Genomic DNA, 20,936 nt, shown 5'->3' with positions numbered 1-20,936 from the left:
AACTATAAATCCTATCCCTTATAATTTTTTCCAACATCTTGCCGACAACAGAAGTGAGACTCACCGGTCTATAATTCCCGGGGAAGTCTCTGTTCCCCTTCTTAAACAATGGGACAACATTCGCTAACCTCCAATCTTCTGGTACTATACCAGAGGCCAATGACGACCTGAAGATCAGAGCCAGAGGCTCTGCAATCACTTCTCTTGCCTCCCAGAGAATCCTTGGATAAATCCCATCCGGACCAGGGGATTTATCTATTTTCAGACCCTCCAGAATATCCTGCACATCCTCCTTATCAACTGTAATACTGTCTATTCTACTCCCCTGCAACCCAGTGTCCTCCTCAGCTATATTCATGTCCCCTTGCGTGAACACCGAAGAGAAATATTGGTTCAATGCTTCACCAATCTCCTCCGGTTCCACACATAACTTCCCTCTGCCATCTATAACTGGCCCTAAACTTGCCCTAACCAACCTTCTGTTCTTGACATACCTATAGAACGCCTTAGGATTCTCTTTAACCCTATCCGCCAAAGTCTTCTCATGTCCCCTTTTAGCCCTTCTAAGCTCGCTCTTCAACTCCCTCTTAGCCAATCTAAAGCTTTCTAGTGCACTACCCGAGTGCTCACGTCTCATCCGAACATAAGCCTCCTTTTTCTTTTTAACCAACAAAGAAACTTTTTTGGTGCACCACGGTTCCCTAGCCCTACCAATTCCTCCTTGCCTGACAGGGACATACCTATCACAGACTCGCAGTAGCTGCTCCTTGAAAAAACTCCACATGTCGGACGTTCCCAGTCCCTGTAATCTCCTAGTCCAACCTATGTTTCCTAATTCTCTCCTAATAGCCTCATAATTACCCTTCCCCCAGCTAAAACCACTGGCCCGAGGTTCATGCCTATCCCTTTCCATCACTAAGGTGAACGTAACCGAATTGTGGTCACTATCACCAAAATGCACACCAACTTCCAAGTCTAGCACCTGGTCTGGCTCATTTCCCAGCACCAGATCCAATATAGCCTCACCTCTAGTTGGCCTGTCTACATACTGAGTCAAAAAACCTTCCTGCACGCTTTGAACAAAAACTGACCCCTCTAACGAGCTAGAGCTATAACAATTCCAGTCAATATTAGTCAAGTTAAAATCCCCCATAACAATTGCCCTATTACTTTCACTCCTAAGCAGGATTGACTCCGCAATCCTTTCCTCAACCTCTCTAGAACTTTTAGGAGGTCTATAAAAGACTCCCAACAGGGTGACCTCTCCTCTCCTATTTCTAATCTCCGCCCATACTACCTCAACAGATAAGTCCTCATCAAACCTCCTCTCTGACACTGTGATACAATCTCTGACCAATAATGCTACCCCTCCCCCTCTTCTACCTCCTTCCCTACTTCGACTAAAACATTTGAACCCCGGGACCTGCAGCATCCATTCCTGCCCCTGCTCTATCCATGTCTCTGAAATAGCCACAACATCGAAGTCCCAGGTACTGATCCACGCTGCAAGTTCACCCACTTTATTGCGAATACTCCTGGCATTGAAGTATACACATTTCAAACCCTGCTCCACCCCACCTCTGCAATGCCGTGCATTGCAGTCCCCATCCATGCATCCCTCACTTTCAGCCCCACTACTCAGGATCCCTCCCCCCCCCCCGAATCAGTTTAAACCTCCCTGCATGGCCTTAGCAAATTTACCCCCCAGGATATTGGTCCCCTTCTGATTAAGGTGTAGACCATCCTTCTCATAGAGGTCACACCTTCCCCAGTACGAGCCCCAATTGCTTAAGTACCTGAACCCCTCAGCCATGAATTCAAACCTTCCCTCTCCCTATTCCTCTCTAAACTATCCCGTGGTACAGGCAAGAGTCCAGAGATAACCACTCTGTCAATCTTGGCCTTTAGTTTCCACCCCAACTCCATAAATCCCTGCCTAATATCCCCTTCCCCTATCCTCCCTATGTCGTGTGTCCCCACATGTACAATAACTTGTGGTTTATCTCCCTCCCCCCTAAGAGTCCTGAATACCCTGTCAGACACATCCCGGACCCCAGCCCCTGGTAGGCAACACACCAACCCTGAGTCCCTACCTTTAGTTCCGACCCTCCTATCTGTCCCCTTAATTGTGGAGTCCCCAATCACAAGGCCCAGTCTTTTACAGTCCCTAACCACCTGAGCTTTCTCACTCGGCTCACCCCCAGAGATCTGCTCTCTATGCTCAGTTGATTCCTCCTCAACTGTAGCCTCCAGCACCGAAAACCTATTATGGAGGGGAACCGCCCCAGGGGATTGTCTTCCCGATTGCTTCTTACCCCTCCTCCTGGCATTGACCCAAGCCTCATTTCTAGGAGTTACTATTTCTCTATAACTCCTATCAACTTCCACCTCCGCCTCCCGAATTATGCGGAGTTCCTCTACCTCCCCCTCCAGCTCCTTTACACGCTCCTCCAGAAGCTGCAATCTAATGCACTTCTTACAACTAAAATCTCCTGAAACACTACTGGATTTCCTCACCACATACATCCCACAGGAGATGCAGCATACTGCCTGAACTGCCATCCCTGAAGCCATTACCAGCAAGAAAAAAAGAAAACAAAAAACTTCCCCACACTTATAATTAGGTTAGAGGAGGATGGAAGGGTGGGATCCTCTACCAGTGTAGAGGATCGGGTATCTCCTCTGCACCAATTTATAGGGCTAGGGGCCCGAGAGAAAAAAAAAACTACTACTGAGGGGGAACCACCCAGGTAACTGACTTTTAAAGTTAAAATAAAAACCCTTCCCAGACTCCTTTGCTGCCCACTTCTAGTTTTCACTTTAAACTTGAAAAACTGCTGTTAAAGTAAAGGCCAAAAAAATACACACACTAGCTGACTAATTAAATAAATAAACAATTCAATTAATCCAATTAATCTCTTACCAGCACTGCTGCTTTTCAATCACCCCTCTCAGCTTGCTCCAGTGGATCAATGAGGGGGAACCTCCCAGGTAACTGACTTTTAAAGTTAAAATAAAAACCCTTCCCAGACTCCTTTGCTGCCCACTTCTAGTTTTCACTTTAAACTTGAAAAACTGCTGTTAAAGTAAAGGCCAAAAAAACTATTCTGGTGTTTATACTCCTCACAAGCTGCTTCCCACCCAATTTCACTCAACACTATCAGCATAATCTCATTCACCCTCAAGTACTTATCTAACTTACTCCCAAATGTATCGACACTATTTATCGCTCCTGCTCCACTCTTTTTTATTCATTCATGGGACATGGGCGTCGCTGGCTGGCCAACATTTATTGCCCATCCCCAGTTGCCCTTGAGAAGGTGGTGGTGAGCTGCCTCCTTGAATCGCTGCAGTCCACGTGCTGCGGGTTGACCCACAATGCCGTTCGGGAGGGAATTCCAGGATTTTGACCCAGCGACTGCACAGGAACGGCGATATATTTCCAAGTCTGGATGGTGAGTGGCTTGGAGGAGAACTTGCAGGTGGTAGGGAGTTTCACAAGAAAGATAAATCTTATCAACAAACCCATTCACAGCTCTATTCCACTCTCCACTTACTGATACAGACCACGCTTACAAATGAGGGAGGTGGCATAAATTGTTACTCAGGCCTTTAGTCTCACTGTGTTTGAGATATTTGTAAGCTTTTATGCTTCTTCCAACACTCTCATGGCATTTGATGCACATCGATTCTAGTTTCTGTTCATTCGCATTCTGTTTATTCAGTGCAACATCAAAGCTTGGGGAAATGGGAGGAATTATTCTGAAGAAAGACATTGCCCAGTGATGGAGTTTTGCATCCCGTCTACGAGGAACTTTTTAAATGATGTTGCCCAGTTGTGTTTTGATATAGACCAGCTTTAATCCTCAGACGCTGTTGTAAGAATTCTTTGAGGGTCCTTGATGTGTTGCAAGATTGTAAATCTGTTTGTCAAAGCTTTCCCAGTGTACTGTTCATGGTAAGATTGTAAAAATATTTTAAAAGAAACATATTTACAATGTTACTACACATAGGGGCCAGAGAAACTTCAGTCCTGCTATTAGTCAATGGCAATTTTATACCACGTTATACAAAGCTTCTCTATACATGACGATAAAAATCCCAATATTTCTACATTTCCAACATCTTCTATTCCATCCTCATGATCTCCTAAAGATTTCTCTGCCAAGGAATTCTGTCATTCATTAATACTTCCTCACTGCGGAGGAGTTTGCTTGGCATTGCTAAGTTCAGCATTGAAAGCTGTTGTCTTGTTTGCTGCGATCTCTTTCCTGTTTTGACCCACTGACCAGTACATCTGTGATTTCAGCTGTGAGAAACACCCTTTTTGCAAAGCCTGCAAAAATACACACACTAGCTGACTAATTAAATAAATAAACAATTCAATTAATCCAATTAATCTCTTACCAGCACTGCTGCTTTTCAATCACCCCTCTCAGCTTGCTCCAGTGGATCAATGAGGGGGAACCTCCCAGGTAACTGACTTTTAAAGTTAAAATAAAAACCCTTCCCAGACTCCTTTGCTGCCCACTTCTAGTTTTCACTTTAAACTTGAAAAACTGCTGTTAAAGTAAAGGCCAAAAAAACTATTCTGGTGTTTATACTCCTCACAAGCTGCTTCCCACCCAATTTCACTCAACACTATCAGCATAATCTCATTCACCCTCAAGTACTTATCTAACTTACTCCCAAATGTATCGACACTATTTATCGCTCCTGCTCCACTCTTTTTTATTCATTCATGGGACATGGGCGTCGCTGGCTGGCCAACATTTATTGCCCATCCCCAGTTGCCCTTGAGAAGGTGGTGGTGAGCTGCCTCCTTGAATCGCTGCAGTCCACGTGCTGCGGGTTGACCCACAATGCCGTTCGGGAGGGAATTCCAGGATTTTGACCCAGCGACTGCACAGGAACGGCGATATATTTCCAAGTCTGGATGGTGAGTGGCTTGGAGGAGAACTTGCAGGTGGTAGGGAGTTTCACAAGAAAGATAAATCTTATCAACAAACCCATTCACAGCTCTATTCCACTCTCCACTTACTGATACAGACCACGCTTACAAATGAGGGAGGTGGCATAAATTGTTACTCAGGCCTTTAGTCTCACTGTGTTTGAGATATTTGTAAGCTTTTATGCTTCTTCCAACACTCTCATGGCATTTGATGCACATCGATTCTAGTTTCTGTTCATTCGCATTCTGTTTATTCAGTGCAACATCAAAGCTTGGGGAAATGGGAGGAATTATTCTGAAGAAAGACATTGCCCAGTGATGGAGTTTTGCATCCCGTCTACGAGGAACTTTTTAAATGATGTTGCCCAGTTGTGTTTTGATATAGACCAGCTTTAATCCTCAGACGCTGTTGTAAGAATTCTTTGAGGGTCCTTGATGTGTTGCAAGATTGTAAATCTGTTTGTCAAAGCTTTCCCAGTGTACTGTTCATGGTAAGATTGTAAAAATATTTTAAAAGAAACATATTTACAATGTTACTACACATAGGGGCCAGAGAAACTTCAGTCCTGCTATTAGTCAATGGCAATTTTATACCACGTTATACAAAGCTTCTCTATACATGACGATAAAAATCCCAATATTTCTACATTTCCAACATCTTCTATTCCATCCTCATGATCTCCTAAAGATTTCTCTGCCAAGGAATTCTGTCATTCATTAATACTTCCTCACTGCGGAGGAGTTTGCTTGGCATTGCTAAGTTCAGCATTGAAAGCTGTTGTCTTGTTTGCTGCGATCTCTTTCCTGTTTTGACCCACTGACCAGTACATCTGTGATTTCAGCTGTGAGAAACACCCTTTTTGCAAAGCCTGCAAGATTAAATGCAGCAAATTGTTGATGCAAAGCAGCTGAAGATAGTCATGTGGACTCAAAATAATAGGACATTTTAAAAATATATTTTACCATCATTAAATCGCAAGAAGCACTTTATTCCCAATTCTCCATCTCAGTATAAGAAAAATATGTATTTGTTTTATACAAAATGCATAACACAAGTGTTTATTTTTTTAATTTCAATAAAGTAGAATAGAATTCCTACGGTGCAGAAGGAAGCCATTCGGCCCACCGAGTCGACACCGACTCTCTGACAGAGCATTTTACCCAGACTCTATCCCCATAATCCCACGTATTTACCCCACTAATCCCCCTAAACCTACATATCCTGGGATGCTACAGGGCAATTTACCATGGCCAATCAACCTAATCCACACATCTTTGGACTGTGGGAGGAAACTGGAGCACCCAGAGGAAACCTGCACAGACACAGGGAGAATGTGCAAATTCCACACAGACAGTGATCCGAGGCCGGAATTGAACCCGCGTCCCTGGTGTTGTGAGGCAGCGGTGCTAACCACTGTGCCACCATGCCGCTCAAATGTGAGTCTATCTTTCACTGTCTCTTTAGACTACAATCTTTGAGGGTACTCTGAGACTCTAATTAAGAAGTGATTGAAAGTAACCGAGGTTAACCCCCTCCCCCACCCATCATCAACCCCCACTATCCTGCCATTCTGCCTTCACTGGGGGAAAATGCCTCGGCATCTGTTCCTCTCTCCCCCTGCCTCTCTTAATCATTTTGCCTTAGGTCAGAAATTGAGCACAGGAGGATTACAGTTTGCAAATCTATATTCTTAACACTCTAACTGTCCTGCTGACTAACAGCATAAGATCATAGAATCATAGAGTCCCTGCAGTACAGGAGGCGGCCATTCCGACCATCGAGTTTTTACCAGCCACAATCCCACCCCAGGCCCTATTCCTGTAACCCCACATATTAACCTGCTAGAGTCAATTTAGTATGGTCAATCAACCTAACCCGCACATCTTTGGAGTGTGGGAGGAAACCGGAGCACCCGGAGGAAACCCACGCAAAGTGCAAACTCCACACGGACAATGACCCGAGGCCGGGATTGAGCCTGGGACTCTGGCGCTGTGAGGCAACAGTGCTAGCCACTGTGCCACCGATATAACAGAGTAACTCATCGAAATTTGTACAATGTGACTTTTTTCAGTTTTACTTCTGGAATGCCCTTGCCAGGGTCTAATGTGGCTTACTATCACTTCACATGTAGCGGCTCTTCAGACAATCAGTGGCTACAATTTCAGTCCAAGACTGTAATAGTTTTATTTTGTCAGCTAACACCAGCGACCTATAGCTTCAGTGAATGCTGTCAACTGGATGGAGATCAAACTGATTTTAATTTGTGTGTTACCTGCACACAGGTGAGGACAGCCAAGCGAACTAAAACTAAAAGAGGAATGAGAGAGAGGAACATACATTTCCAGGCTCCCTGCCAATGAGCTGAGCAATGAACCGGTTAGAGGACAGGCTGGTTTGAGAGAGGACAGAGGTCCGGTGGTAGAAAGACTTACTAGTTCTTTGCAAAAAGTCAAAAGAACTGGGACACGATAATGACCTGAGCAAACTTGGAGCAAAAAAATGACTTAAGATGTAACTTATGCCCAGGCCAATGAATGAAATGAAAAATGACAAAGATGGGTTTACCATTCTATAGGGAGTAGAGGGATAATGGGCTTCGTGTCAAATCAGACAATTAAAAATGCCCCAAGCAGTTCCTAAATATACGATAGATGATAGACAGGCTGACAGGTGGAGCAGTCTTATTTATTTCTGCTTTGGTCTTTGGTTATTACAATACCTTTGGGTCACTTTAGAAGCCCTGGGATTTGCAGCTTACTACTGCTGCGACTCTGGGCTGCCATCAGTGGTGCAATGTTAGGAGTACTTACGCTCTAACATGGTGGATCCAAGCAGAGTGATTACCTTGTTATTGCAAATCTCTTGAAATAAATTGGTTCTCTCGTCTTAGCAGAAGCCCCATTACAGTGATAGATGGTTCGAAGTATTTGCCAGTGAGCTATCAAGAGAGGTTAAATAAGCTTAATCTGGTCTCCGTAAGGTAGTTGTGCAGAACTAGGGAAATTGAATGAAGGCATATCGATATACAATAGGAAAACAATAAGCTGAAACTTAACATTTCTTCACAATTTGCAATTTGACTGTTAAATCAAATTAACCAAAAAAAAGATCCCCCAACACAACAGGAAACACAGGTTTGAAAGGAAGAGAGAGAGAGTTTTTAAAAAATCAAAAAATGGGATTTTGTAGGTCAAGCTGGATGGATTTTGTTTTTTTGTTTCTGCTTCCTTGTTGTCTTATGTTCTATAAAGCAATTCAAACTTGCTAAGTTTACCAAACTGCTAAGCATAAAGACCCCCAACCTAGGAGTCGATAATGTCATTGTTTTATGAATGTTTGAGATCCAGGCTGAATTCTTCTCAGTTCACACAAGCTGCGCCATCAATCCGTATCTAAGGACAGCGAGGGAACGGGTTTCAACCATCTTAGACCAGGGTTTCTACAGACTGAAGTACTTGTGTTCTTGTTCAACAAATAACACCAGCTAATGAAACTTGGACCTTCAGTCTGGTTGTAAGACAACTTTATTATTACTTTCTTCTCAAGTTAGTGGCACAGAGAGGTTTGCAGCTTCCATGAGAGTTTGTTGAACTCCCATTCAGAAGGTCCGGTAATTTTAGTGTGGTGTGTCAGATACTCACTCAGAGAATTGAACAGTTCTGGCAGTAGAATGTTGGACCTGAGTGCAGGAAGTTCAGTTGTTGGAAAGGTAATATTTGAACTGCTTTCCCTTTTACCATTAGCTTGATCTGATGTCACACCACAAAGTGGTGAAGACCTTTATTTTTGAGAAGTAAAGAAAACAAATTTTCTGGGAGACTTCATAACCCCAGGGTGGAATTCTCCCAAGTGTTGAAAAGGCAAGAAAATACGAGCAATCCGTGCCGATCTCTCTCAGGCAGGCTCCGCACCGCAATCCTCTCACTCTGTCACTTTTTGGGGAGAATGGTGAATTGCGCACCGGTACCCAAAGGGGTCTAAATTAACCGATGAGCCTGGCTGCAGAGCTCTCGGGTGCCATTTTGCAAGGGCGCCCAATCTCACCATGCACTGGGAGACCCCTCCACGGAGGTCAGGAAACCCCCCGTCCATCAGCGGCATGTTCCTCCACCCCTCCCCGACACAGGTCGATGTCATTGGAGCATCAGGGCCCTCCCAATGTGTCCTCCATCGAAACCCCCAACATGCCCCCCAATCGTGAACCGCGGCATGTCCCCCCATCATGACCCCTGACAAGCCTCCACCACATTAGGACCCCTAATATGATCTATCCCTGCAAGGCCCCCCCCCCTCTCCCCCCCGCCCCCCCCCCCCCCCCCCCCCCACATGCACCCCCTGTAAGAGCCCCTGTGCATAGCCTCCCCATACATGCCATCAAACAGCATGTAGTTAGCAATAACCTGCTCACTGATACTCAGTTTGGGTTCCACCAGAGTTACTCAGCTCTGATCTCATTATAGCTTTGGTTCAAACATGGACAAAAGAGCTGAACACCAGAGGTGAGGTGAGAGTGACAGCCCCCAACACCTGGACAATATCCATGCTTAGCTAACAAATACCCAGTACAATTTACACCACACAAGTGCCAGGCAATGACCACCTCCAAAAAAGAGGATCTAATCATCACCCCTTGACATTCAATGACATTAACATCACTGGATCCTCCACTATCCTGGGGGTTACCATTAGCCAGAAATAGAACTGGACTAGCCAATATAAATACTGTGGTTACCAGAGCAGGGCAGAGGCCTATGGTGAGTAACAGTCTCCTGATTCCCCAAAGCCTGTCCACCATCAACAAGACACAAGTCAAGAGTGTAATGGAATACTCTCCACTTGCCTGGATGTGTGCAACTCCCAACAGCGCTGAAGAAGCTCAACACATCCAGGACAAAGCAACCCCCTTGATTGGTACCACTTCTACAAACATTCACTCCCTCCATCACTGACAGTGGCAGCAATGTGTATCATTTTCAAAATCTTCAAAATGGCTCCTCAGGCAGCACCTCCCAAACCCACAACCGCTGCCATCTAGGACAAGAGCAGCAGATACCTGGGAATATCACTATTCTGAAGGTTCCCCTCCAAGCCACTCACCATCCTGGCTTGGAAATATATCGCCCTTCTTTCACTGTCACTGGGTCAAATATCTGGAACTCCCTCCCTAACGGCACTGTGGGAGTACTTACATCTCAAAGACTGCAGCAGTTCAAGAAGGCAGTTCATCACCAACTTCTGAAGGGCAATTAGGAATGGGCAATAAATGTTGGCCTAGCCAGCAATGCCCACCTCCCTTAAATTAATTTTTAAAAATACAGGCAGAAGGCAGAAAAAGAGATAAAATGAAGGATTGAGTTTTAGAATGTCATTTCCTCCAACTTCATGTGTAATGTGTTAAATGTGGGAGTTAATGTGATGTGCAAAAATGATCTAACCCTCGCAATACCTTCAGTACTTCAATCTAACTCTGAACTGAGTGATATGTATGTGAGCTCAATTCAGTAGAAATAATGGAATTTACAGTTGCTGATAAACTGATAACAAAATGACCAGTTTACAGATGTCAAAATTTCCTTTCCAATCTGGTAACAAATACATTTTCTGACATATTATTATTTTTATTTATGAGTGCAGATTTGGGAAACACTGTAGTGTACAAAGCCACAACTTGAAGGTGTAAGTTGCACAGTTGGTTTATTGTTGCCTTTTATCACCCACCTCAAATCTAGCTGAGGAATCTGGCTGTAGGCAGCACGGTGGCATGTGGGTGGCACGGTGGGACCCGGGTTCAATTCTGGCCTTGGGTGACTGTCTGTGTGGAGTTTGCACATTCTCCGGGTGCTCCTGTTTCCTCCCACAGTCCAAAGATTTGCAGGTTAGGTGGATTGGCCATGCTAAATTGCCCCTTAGTGTCCAAAGATGTGTAAGTTGTGGGATTAGCCATGGTGTTATGGGGATAGTGTGGGGGAGAGGGCCTGGATAAGATCATCTGTCAGAGTATCAGTGTAGACTCGATGGGCCGAATGGCCTCTTCTGCACTGTAGGGATTCTATGATTCTATGAATGCAAATTATCCTGTTCTGATGACTGCAAAGGTTCTACATGAATTTGGTCTGTACAAAGTAAATTCTAACTTGACTTGCAGATGCAGCAAAGATTGCTGGTATTTAAATAGAAATGTCACTTTAATTCAGCATCAGGGTCATCTTCTAAGAATGGGTTATTGGTCAGAGTAAGGAGAGCTTGATTCTGCAGCTAACCCACGCTATGCCTCATCTGAGAATGTTTGATGATGATACTGGGGCGAATAGTAAGAAGTGCATTGATTCCCATCACTAAAACCTGGATCAGCACAAAATTTAATTCACCCAATAAAAACTATTTAAGGATCAGAGAAAAGAAATGCAACAATTGCTTGCGATGGGAAAGGCCAAATGCTTTTCAGTAACAAGAAGGCTGTCACACTTGTTGTGTCAAGGCAGGCGTACATACTGCACATGGACAGAATGGATGATGTCCATAAGTTTAAAAATTAGCTGTAGAAATCAGAAATGATACCATCTTTATACATTAGGGGAGAGTGAGCCTTGTAGGTATAATGCCTCTCTAGTGTCAGTGCAGATGTATTACTGGTACCAACCAACATGGATGGACTTGGGTTCAAACCGTTTCATTTCTACTTCAATCAATAATCAAAATCCTTTGACTCTGTAAGCAGAATGATGTTTGTGTCTCTATTATAATGACGATTATTCTTTTGATTATCAACTGTGTGGATGAACGTTTGACTTTTTTTTCTGCGTTTTGAGTATTTTAAACATGATGAGTAAATCCTTGCACACACTATGCAAACCGGTAACATTTATATGAACTGCAATAATGCTATACATACGAAAATCAGTTATTTTATTGTATTATGCTTTCTGTAAAAAAGGAAAAACAAAAGAAAAAAAGTTTTCTATTTCCATTCGGGGGGAGGTGGTCTGAATTGCAAATCCTGTAAAATGTATTCTGATCGTATTTATATTCTCACTGTTTAGAATCCTGAAAGTGTGATTGAAGCTGTTCTGATGTAAATGATGAAGGCTCTGAAATGTTTCCTCTTTTCACTGTTGGTTAACTTCTTGCTAGAATTCAAGTCCATTTTACTTTGCACTAGATGTTGCAGCACAAGCGGAGAAAGGCTCCCAGAACTATTCATCAAAGGCACTTCTTACATTAAACCCATGCCGGTTGAAAGAGTGCAAGATGACAGGAGGAGATCAGTACTCACACTGTGACCAACGGACTCTAATGTAATGCTGGCGAACTTCACCACTCCAACTTTGTTCGAGTCCTGTGAGCAAAGATCGAAGACTCAGAATAGAAACGTCTCTTTATATTAGCTCTCAAAGGAGGGACTGGGGACATAAAAAGCACTTTAAAAGAAATATGGTAGCATTTAGCAGTTGTAGCTCTCCCACTGAGCAGTCGTCTCCTGGAATCCCAGCGGGATTTATTCCCTAGACATCTACAAAATCATTTTCCACAATGTTATCGCAGCAATCACAACAGCACAAATGGCCTATGGACCAAAGTCCAGCTATCTGAGCATGCAAATATAAACTATTTAAATACATGGTGATTCAAAATCAGATTATCTTTACTTTTAAATCTAAAATCAAAGTGATTCCCATTTAGACAAAGCAATGACAAAATATGCACATTACTGCTTCAAAGGCCCACTACAATTTTGACAAATCTTTGTATCAAAACCATTTTGGTGAGAGTGCTATTGTCAATCAAAAAAAAATCTCCTTTCACTTGCGAGAGCTGGCTTTCAATTCATCCTAATTGGTGGAATGAGTGTCATCTTTGCTGTTATTGACCCACGTCCTGGATCAATCGCAGAAAACTAATCATTTTTCTGTCTTAATTGGATTGTTTGCCTCATTCCCAAAGACTACAAGGAGAGCCAGTGAAGGAATTGGCAATGCTTCTGGCTCAGTTGACCTTCTGAGGTTGAGTTTACAAATCATTCAATCAATGTCGATGGGTGAATGTCTCTGCATTTAACTTGTGCTGTTCCTGATCCAAATCCAGAATTGGTTAGTCACGAGAGTGGAAACAAATGTTTGAGTAGGTTTTCATTGGAACTGCCTGAGTGGCAGATTACCCTTTATAAAATCTGTCTGCTCTCCATTCATTAATTCGAATGAACAGCGGGTGAGTTCCATAAAGTGTGCACAATCCGTTCCGTCAGAATGATGTGCAATGGGTGAAAATGAGAATCTGTCTATTGTACCTGAGTCCACATCAAGGACATCCCTCACCTTTGAGTTTGGATTTGCATTCAGATCTGGTGTCAGCATATAGCTTATGAAGGAGAAAAACTGAAGACAATGGAAGTAAACGCTGTTATGCAGAGTGGTAGGATACTGCTTTACTGTTGAATTCCTTGGGATTGTTGGAGGAGACACTGAGCACAGTCCAACAGGAATACAACACGCGAGGCCATTAAACACACACAACATTCATGTATATCTCTCAGTTAAGATTATCAATGCCAGAGACCAGTGAACATGGACAACATTCTAACCATTGAGTGCTGAATTCTATCTGGTGATAGAAGAGAAAGAGAAATAATTTATATTCCTGCACATTTCATAGAATCACTACAGTGCAGAAGGAGGCCATTTGGCCCATCGAGTCTGCACCGACAACAATACCAACCAGGCCCTATCCCCGTAACCCCATATATTCACCCTGCTAATCTCCCTGACACTAAGGGGCAATTTAGCTGGGCCAATCAACCTAACCCACACATCTTGGGAATGTGGGAGGAAACTGGAGCACCCGAACGAAACTCACGCAGACACGGGGAGAATGTGGTGACTCCGCACAGACAGAGACCTGAGGCCGGAATTGAACCCGGGTCCCTGGCGCTGTGAGGCAGCAGTGCCAACCACCGTGCCACCGTGCTGCCTGTCCCATTGCCTCTGCGCTGAAAAAGGCACGAAAAACTTTCAGTTAAATCTGCTAACTTGCACAAAGTATGAACATCTCAGTGGCAACTTTTGTACCAAGTTATGCACACGTACTGACTACCAGAACATTTTTTTCCCTGAGCATTCCCAAAAGCTATAGCAGTGCCCTGGAGTATATTTCTATTTCATGGCGCTTGGAGAGTTTTTGTGTAGTTTGTAAATATGAGTGCAGAAAAATACTTGTGTTTATGTACAGAGGTTTATCATTTAATTTGGAAAAGCCTCAAATGTACAATTAGGTAATTACTTGAGCTTCAGCCATTTTGCACACAGTGCAGCATGTATTTATAATGTTATTGATTGGAGGAGAGATTGTGGCCAGGAAAATCCCTATACTTCAAGTGGCATCGCTTCATAGACAGGGCATCAGTTAAATCCACAGAATTGAATCTCTGGCAATACAGCATACTCGAGTGTCATGTTAGGTTATTGGCTGGATTTTATTGGGGGGATGGGCTGTGGTGCGAAATTCAAAAGAGAACTCATCTCTCCTTGGCTATCTTCCCTCACAGTAATTTAACAATTATTTCTCTTTGGGTGGTCTCTTCACCAGATAGAATCCATCACTCAACGGCCACAGCTGGGACTGCACCCAGTCACCAAGGATGATTGTTGATGGTACTGGGTGCTCAGGTAAATGGAGTGGGTGCAGGTAACGCCAGGGCAAGGTGGCAACGGGATTGGGAGGTGGGGAGTGGGTACTGGGGTGGGCCATGGTGGACAGGGTATGGTTAAGGGGAAATGCAGGGGTGGGAAGACCTTGGGGACTCTCCCTGTAAAGAAATTATCACCCAGCATTGACTGGTCACAAACCCAACCTGTGAAGTCTGCGCGCTTTTGCTTGGGCCTCCCTTACCATGGGTCAAATTCCAGCATGGCAGGAGAAGGCCTTTAAGTGGCAATTAGTTGACAACATAAAGGCCTCCACTGGCGGACGCGCCACCCGGTGCCACTCCTGCCATTGGCAAAATTGGGATCGGTGGATAGGTATCAGAAATGGCACCGACAGCATTGTGCCCAATCATACAATCCACCTACCCCCACCTGCCAGCTCTGGGGGCCGTCAAAATACAGCCCTATGATCTCAAATTTCTACCATGGGGTTTGAATGCACAACTTTCTCAGGCAAGATCAACTGAAGCTAATACATGTAGCAGTGTTGCTATTTACAGATTATATATTACAATCTTGCAATAATTTTTAAAAGTATGCATTAACTTTGGAACAAGTTCAAACAATATTCACGTGAAATACAAGCAAGATGATGCTTAATTATCAATCCACATCACTACTAACTAAAGCCAGGAAGTAGATTATTTGCTTCCTCAAATATGGATTAAGTTTATTTATTAGTGTCACTGACACTATTTATTAGTGTTAGTAAGTAGGCTAACATTAACACTACAATGAAGGTACTTTGAAAATCCCCTAGTCGTCACACTCCGGCGTCTGTTCGAGCACACTGAGGGAGAATTTAGTTTGGCCAATGCACCTACCAACCCATCCTTCAGACCGGACAGGGAACTGGCGCACCCGGAGGAAACCCACGCAGACATGTGGAGAACGTGCAGACTCCGCACAGACAGTGACACAAGCTGGGAATCAAACCCAGGTCCCTGGTGCTGTGAGGCAGCAGTGCTAACCACTGTGTGCCACTGTGCCACCCAGAAGTACAGAGGAGTAGCTCAAGAATTGCTCTCTAATTTTTTTCTGTCCTGCTTGTTAAATACCTGACCTCTATTCAATACCTTACTCCCGTGACAAGGGTGAGATTGGAATCTCAAACCGAAATCCACTAGGCCACAGGATCTGTGGGGAACCTTTGGAAATAAAGCTGCTGCAATGGATTCGCCGTTAACTTGAACACTCTCGTGCCTTCTCCCCTGTCAGCATTCATATGTCAAACCCAGTAAATGAAAATAGCACGAGCAGATTGGGAGAAATGACTGGATCTGAGGATGGAAGACAGCTAAAATGAACACTGGTCGAGATACTGCAATTCCTAAACAATACGGGGATCTTCAGTGATTGAGTCATTTTAACTATGTATATCAAGTCAATTACTCTGCATTGTTCTGATCTATTACTCGGTCAGCTTCCCCAGTGATGTCCTCAGCATTCAGTGTTTCCAAAGAAAATATTTAGCGGAAGGATAACATTATCTATTTGGAAGCTGATCACAATTCTACACGAGTTTAATTTTTAAAGGGGTTCTCATTACAATCTTCATTATATTAAAAAGGACAATGTATCCTGCTTGCACTCTTGTAGATCAAGGCTAATAGACCAATCAATACAATTAATTCCGGACACTATTGCATGTCCTTCTGTTGAACCCAAGAATGGAACAGATTTGAATCCCAATGCAATTTTCTGGCTGTCTATTAGCCCGATTATTTTTACAGATAAGCCTAACTTCAGACTGTTGTCCCTCCGTATATAAAACACAGAAATGTTTGTGTTAACTGTCAGTGCCAGTTTACTGTAGGGAACTACATGTTCTCTGGCAAAAACACTTGAAAAAAATTACAGCTGACTTTTCAAACAGCAAAATAATAACCAAATTGGAATTGACTTTCAGGGCCTTACTGGGAGGTTGCAACTGAAAATACACCCATTTATACCCCTCAGTTTGCCTCTGTAAATGCCTAACATTCCCGGCATTCTCATGAGCATACACTGAAACATAAAATTCAGGTTAAAAAAATGGAAAACAGTGAAAATAGTTGTGGCCAAAGGAATTTATACATGGGTTGGATGTTCCTGTAGTGCAGAAAGAGGCCATTCGGCCCATCAAGTCTGCACCGATCACAATCTCAACCAGCCCCTATCCCATAACCCCATGCATTTACCCCAGCTAGTCCCCCTGACTCTAAGAAACAATTTAGCATGGCCAATCCACCTAACCCGCACATCTTTGGACTGTGGGAGGAAACCGGAACACCCAGAGGAAACCCACGCAGACACGGGGAGAACGTGCTAACTCCGCACAGACAGTGACCCAAGCCGGGAATCGAACCTGCATCCCTGGCGCTGTGAGGCAGCAGTGCTAACCACTGTGCCACTGTGCCACCCACCATGACATTTCCTGACTCAGTAGACCCACCTTGGTTTAAACGGCGCCGATATATCCAACATTCATTTCAGGGGTGGCAGTGTCAGGATAAATTTAGACCCAACAACCTCAAAAGCAGATTAAAGGCAGCCAGTGTCAAAGCAATCTGGTTGGCATACCTGTGCACTTCTGTGGGATCTTCTTCCAATTTTTAGAAACTCTTGAGCCCTTTAGCCCTCACTCTTCACACTCCCTCACCCTCCCACCCATTCCTCTTCCATGCCACCTTAAACCCACATGCCACTTCCACAGCCATTATGGGTAGACCTCACGAGCCACATGGAGCTGAAAAGAATTTCAACTTCCAACAACCTAAGGGAGCCCTCACAAATACATACTTGATGCAGAAAAACAATCTCATTCATGAAATCCATTCAAAGATTTTAAATCCCCTCAAGTATTCAAACTGTGATGATAAAACAAATAAGCTTCCATTCAGCAACCACATCAAAGACAGCTAATCCTTTAATAGCCTTCGTTAAACTGTCAGCCTAAATGTGAACTCTGCCTCCTCCTCTGCTAAGATTAGTGCTTTGGAACTTTTGAAACACAGCCAAGTATTCATAATGATCTCAGCAGTAATAACAACCTTTAGGAAATGTTGACAATGAACTTCAGGAGCAGATGACAATGTTTTTGATCTGATCTACACTAATGAATCAAAACATTCCAGCAGAGTATTTTTTTTAAACTCTAACTGCCAGCTTCAGCTGTGTTTTTGTATTGTTTTAAAGGGTTAAGGAGTTAAATGACTTCAGATCATACTAATTAAACAGCCTTCAAAAGCATTCAGGTCTACTCCTTAAATTTGCGACACCCACACTACAGGTGGAATTAGAGGTGGCCTGACAGAAGTTTATAAGTTAATTGAAGGGCTAGATAGTGTCGATATTGCTGGATTATTCCTGTTTAAAAAGATGTGGGAAGACCAGGCGACATGAATTTAAACTATGTAAGAATAGGAATAGACTGGACATTAGATCTTCTTTTTCCAGAGAAATGTGAGCCTCTGACAGAGGTTGGTGTCTGGTGTGGGTGGAACTGACTCTCTGCATTGTTATCCAAGAGGGATCTGGTTGGGACAGAAATCACATCGCAGAAGGTAAGTGTTGTAACACCTGGTCCACATGCTCTGAACTGGTTTCAATCATCAGAGGGAGCAAAGAGGAATTGTACAAAATGCTTTTTCCCTTATTAGCTCTGGGCCTTATCTATTTATGTCGAAAGATTATTTGGCTGTGGGGTAGGAGGCAGTATGGGGATGGCATTGTCAGCATGGTCATATTGTGGGTCAGGTTTGATGATCAACTGATCTTTTCCTGTTCATCAATTTCAAAATGCCTACAAAGTGCAACAAAAATAATTTCCCAAAAGTTAGCCGACTCTTAAAATCACCCTGATGATAATAAGCAACATAAGAATGAAGTTGCTATTTTTCAGTTTTCTACTTTTGGGTTTCTGGATATTTGGACTTACGTGTACTCAAATTAGAAATGCATTCATTGCATACATAATTTACACTTTACTACAAAAAGCACCCAGAGGAAGTCTTCCTCAAAGCCTTTCTCAGTAAAGATCTTTCATTTAGCAGTTAATTACAGGTCAATCTTGGGTAACAATCAAAGCTCTATGTTCTCCATTAAACTTCTTGTTTTTTTATTCATTCATGGGACATGGGCGTCGCTGGCTGGCCAGCATTTATTGCCCTTCCCTAGTTGCCCAAGGGCAGTTGAGAGTCAACCACATTGCTGTGGCTCTGGAGTAACATGCAGGCCAGACCAGGTAAGGACGGCAGATTTCCTTCCCTAAAGGACATTAGTGACCCAGATGGGTTTTTCTGACAAGCGACAATGGTTTCATGGTCATCATAGATCCTTAATTCCAGATTTTTTTTATTGAATTCAAATTCCACCCTCTGCCGTGGTGGGATTCAAACCTATCTCCCCAGAACAGTAGCTGAGTTTCTGGATTAATAGTCTGATGCACTATCAATCAAGCAAAGACTAGTTTGTATGCAAGAACAAATAGGCTTTTATTCGCAAAAGACTTGGAGCACTCCCATGCTGATGAATTGGTCCAGCGACTGAGGCAGGGAGGTTGGGAGCAGTCACCTTTATACCTGGACCGGGGGGGAGGAGTCTCAGGCAGGGCCGGCAGGGGCATGCCCAGGCATGTCACACACACACACAGGCAATAAGCTTAACAGTGGTTTACCACATTCACCCCCTGCTTTTAAAAAAGAGTCCAGTGGGGGTGAGGTGGGTGGAGCGATATTTACAGAATTACAAATTTACAAATTCAGTCTCTCTGGGGGCTTGATCTGCCGCTGTGACCGCCGTAGTGCCGGTTGTGGTGTCGGTTCCGGTGGCCACAGTGTTGGTTCAGGCGCCAGGCCGTAGTCGCTCAAGTCGTCTGTAGTCCCTTCAGATTGTCGGGTGCGTGGTGGCGGCTCCTGGGGCTCAGGCGTGCTGTATACAGGGGCTAGGGGAGCGTGCTGTGGCCCTGGTGCTGTATGGACAACATTGGGGGTTGGGGGTGTGGGGTTGTGGGTCGTCGTGGTCCCTGGGGCACCTGCGGGTGCCAGGTCTCGAATGGAGACCGTGTCCTCCCGCCCGTCGGGGTACGCCACATAGGCGTATTGGGGGTTGGTATGGAGGAGCTGGACCCTTTCGACCAGGGGGTCCGACTTATGGGTCCTCACGTGCTTCCGGAGCAGGACAGGGCCTGGGGACGTCAGCCACGATGGTAGTGAGGTCCCCGAGGAGGACTTCCTGGGGAAAACAAACATTCTTTCGTGAGGGGTAGCACTGGTAGCTGTGCAAAGGAGTGATCTAATCGAGTGTAGTGCATCAGGGAGGACCTCTTGCCAGCGGGTGACTGGAAGACCTTTAGACCTCAGAGCTAGTAAAACAGCCTTCCAGACTGTCGCGTTCTCCCTCTCTACCTGTCTGTTCCCCCTCGGGTTGTAGCTGGTGGTCCTACTCGACGCTATGCCTTTGGAGAGCAGGTACTGTCGCAGCTCATCACTCATAAAGGAGGATCCACGGTCGCTATGGATATAGCTAGGGAAACCGAACAGGGTGAAGAGGCTGTGCAGGGCCCTGATGACCGTGGCCAAGGTCATATCCGGGCAGGGAATAGCGAAGGGGAAACGTGAATATTCGTCAATGACGTTGAGGAAGTATATGTTGCGGTTAGAAGAGGGGAGGGGGCCTTTGAAGTCGACGCTTAGGCGTTCGAAAGGGCGGGTGGCCTTTATGAGGTGTGCTGTGTCTGGCCGATAGAAGTGCGGCTTGCACTCTGCGCAGACCTGGCAGTGTCTGGTTATAGACCTGACTTCCTCAATATAGTAGGGCAGGTTACGGGCTTTAATGAAGTGAAAGAACCTGGTGACTCCCGGGTGGCAGAGGTCGTTGTGGAGAGTCTGCAACTGGTCTATTTGTGCGCTGGCACATATTCCCCGGGACAGGGCGTCTGGGGGCTCATTGAGCTTCCCGGGCCGGTATAAGATGTCATAATTGTAGGTGGAAAGCTCGATGCTCCACCTCAATATTTTATCATTTTTGATCTTGCCCCGCTGCGTGTTGTTAAACATGAATGCAACTGACCGTTGGTCCGTGAGCAGGGTGAATCGTTTACCAACTAAGTAGTAGCGCCAGTGCCATACAGCTTCCACTGTGGCTTGGGCCTCCTTCTCGACAGAGGAGTGTCGAATTTCAGGGCCTTGGAGGGTTCGTGAGAAGAAGGCCACAGGTCTGCCCGCCTGGTTAAGGGTGGCGGCTAGGGCAAAGTCAGACGCATCGCTCTCCACCTGGAACGGGATGGATTCGTCTACAACGTGCA

General features: G+C 44.5%; 1 protein-coding gene across 3 annotated transcripts in view; it reads left to right on the top strand.

Annotated features, from left to right (window-relative positions):
• sgcd (sarcoglycan, delta (dystrophin-associated glycoprotein)) overlaps window positions 1–13,368 on the top strand; it is a 203,513-nt gene extending 190,145 nt beyond the window's left edge. For 2 of the 3 annotated variants that reach the window (XM_078230776.1, XM_078230774.1), the window contains one exon: window positions 12,112–13,362. In XM_078230776.1, the coding sequence (XP_078086902.1) occupies window positions 12,112–12,251 (140 nt within the window). In that variant the 3' untranslated portion in view covers window positions 12,252–13,362. Of the gene's footprint in view, window positions 1–12,111 lie in introns of all 3 variants that reach the window. The other variant, XM_078230773.1, reaches the window with a different exon arrangement.
• The last annotated feature ends 7,568 nt before the right edge of the window (window positions 13,369–20,936 follow it).

The sequence above is a fragment of the Mustelus asterias genome, chromosome 16 (genome assembly GCF_964213995.1).
Source record: "Mustelus asterias chromosome 16, sMusAst1.hap1.1, whole genome shotgun sequence".
Lineage (NCBI taxonomy): Eukaryota > Metazoa > Chordata > Chondrichthyes > Carcharhiniformes > Triakidae > Mustelus > Mustelus asterias.
This window is presented reverse-complemented; position numbering and strand designations above follow the sequence as displayed.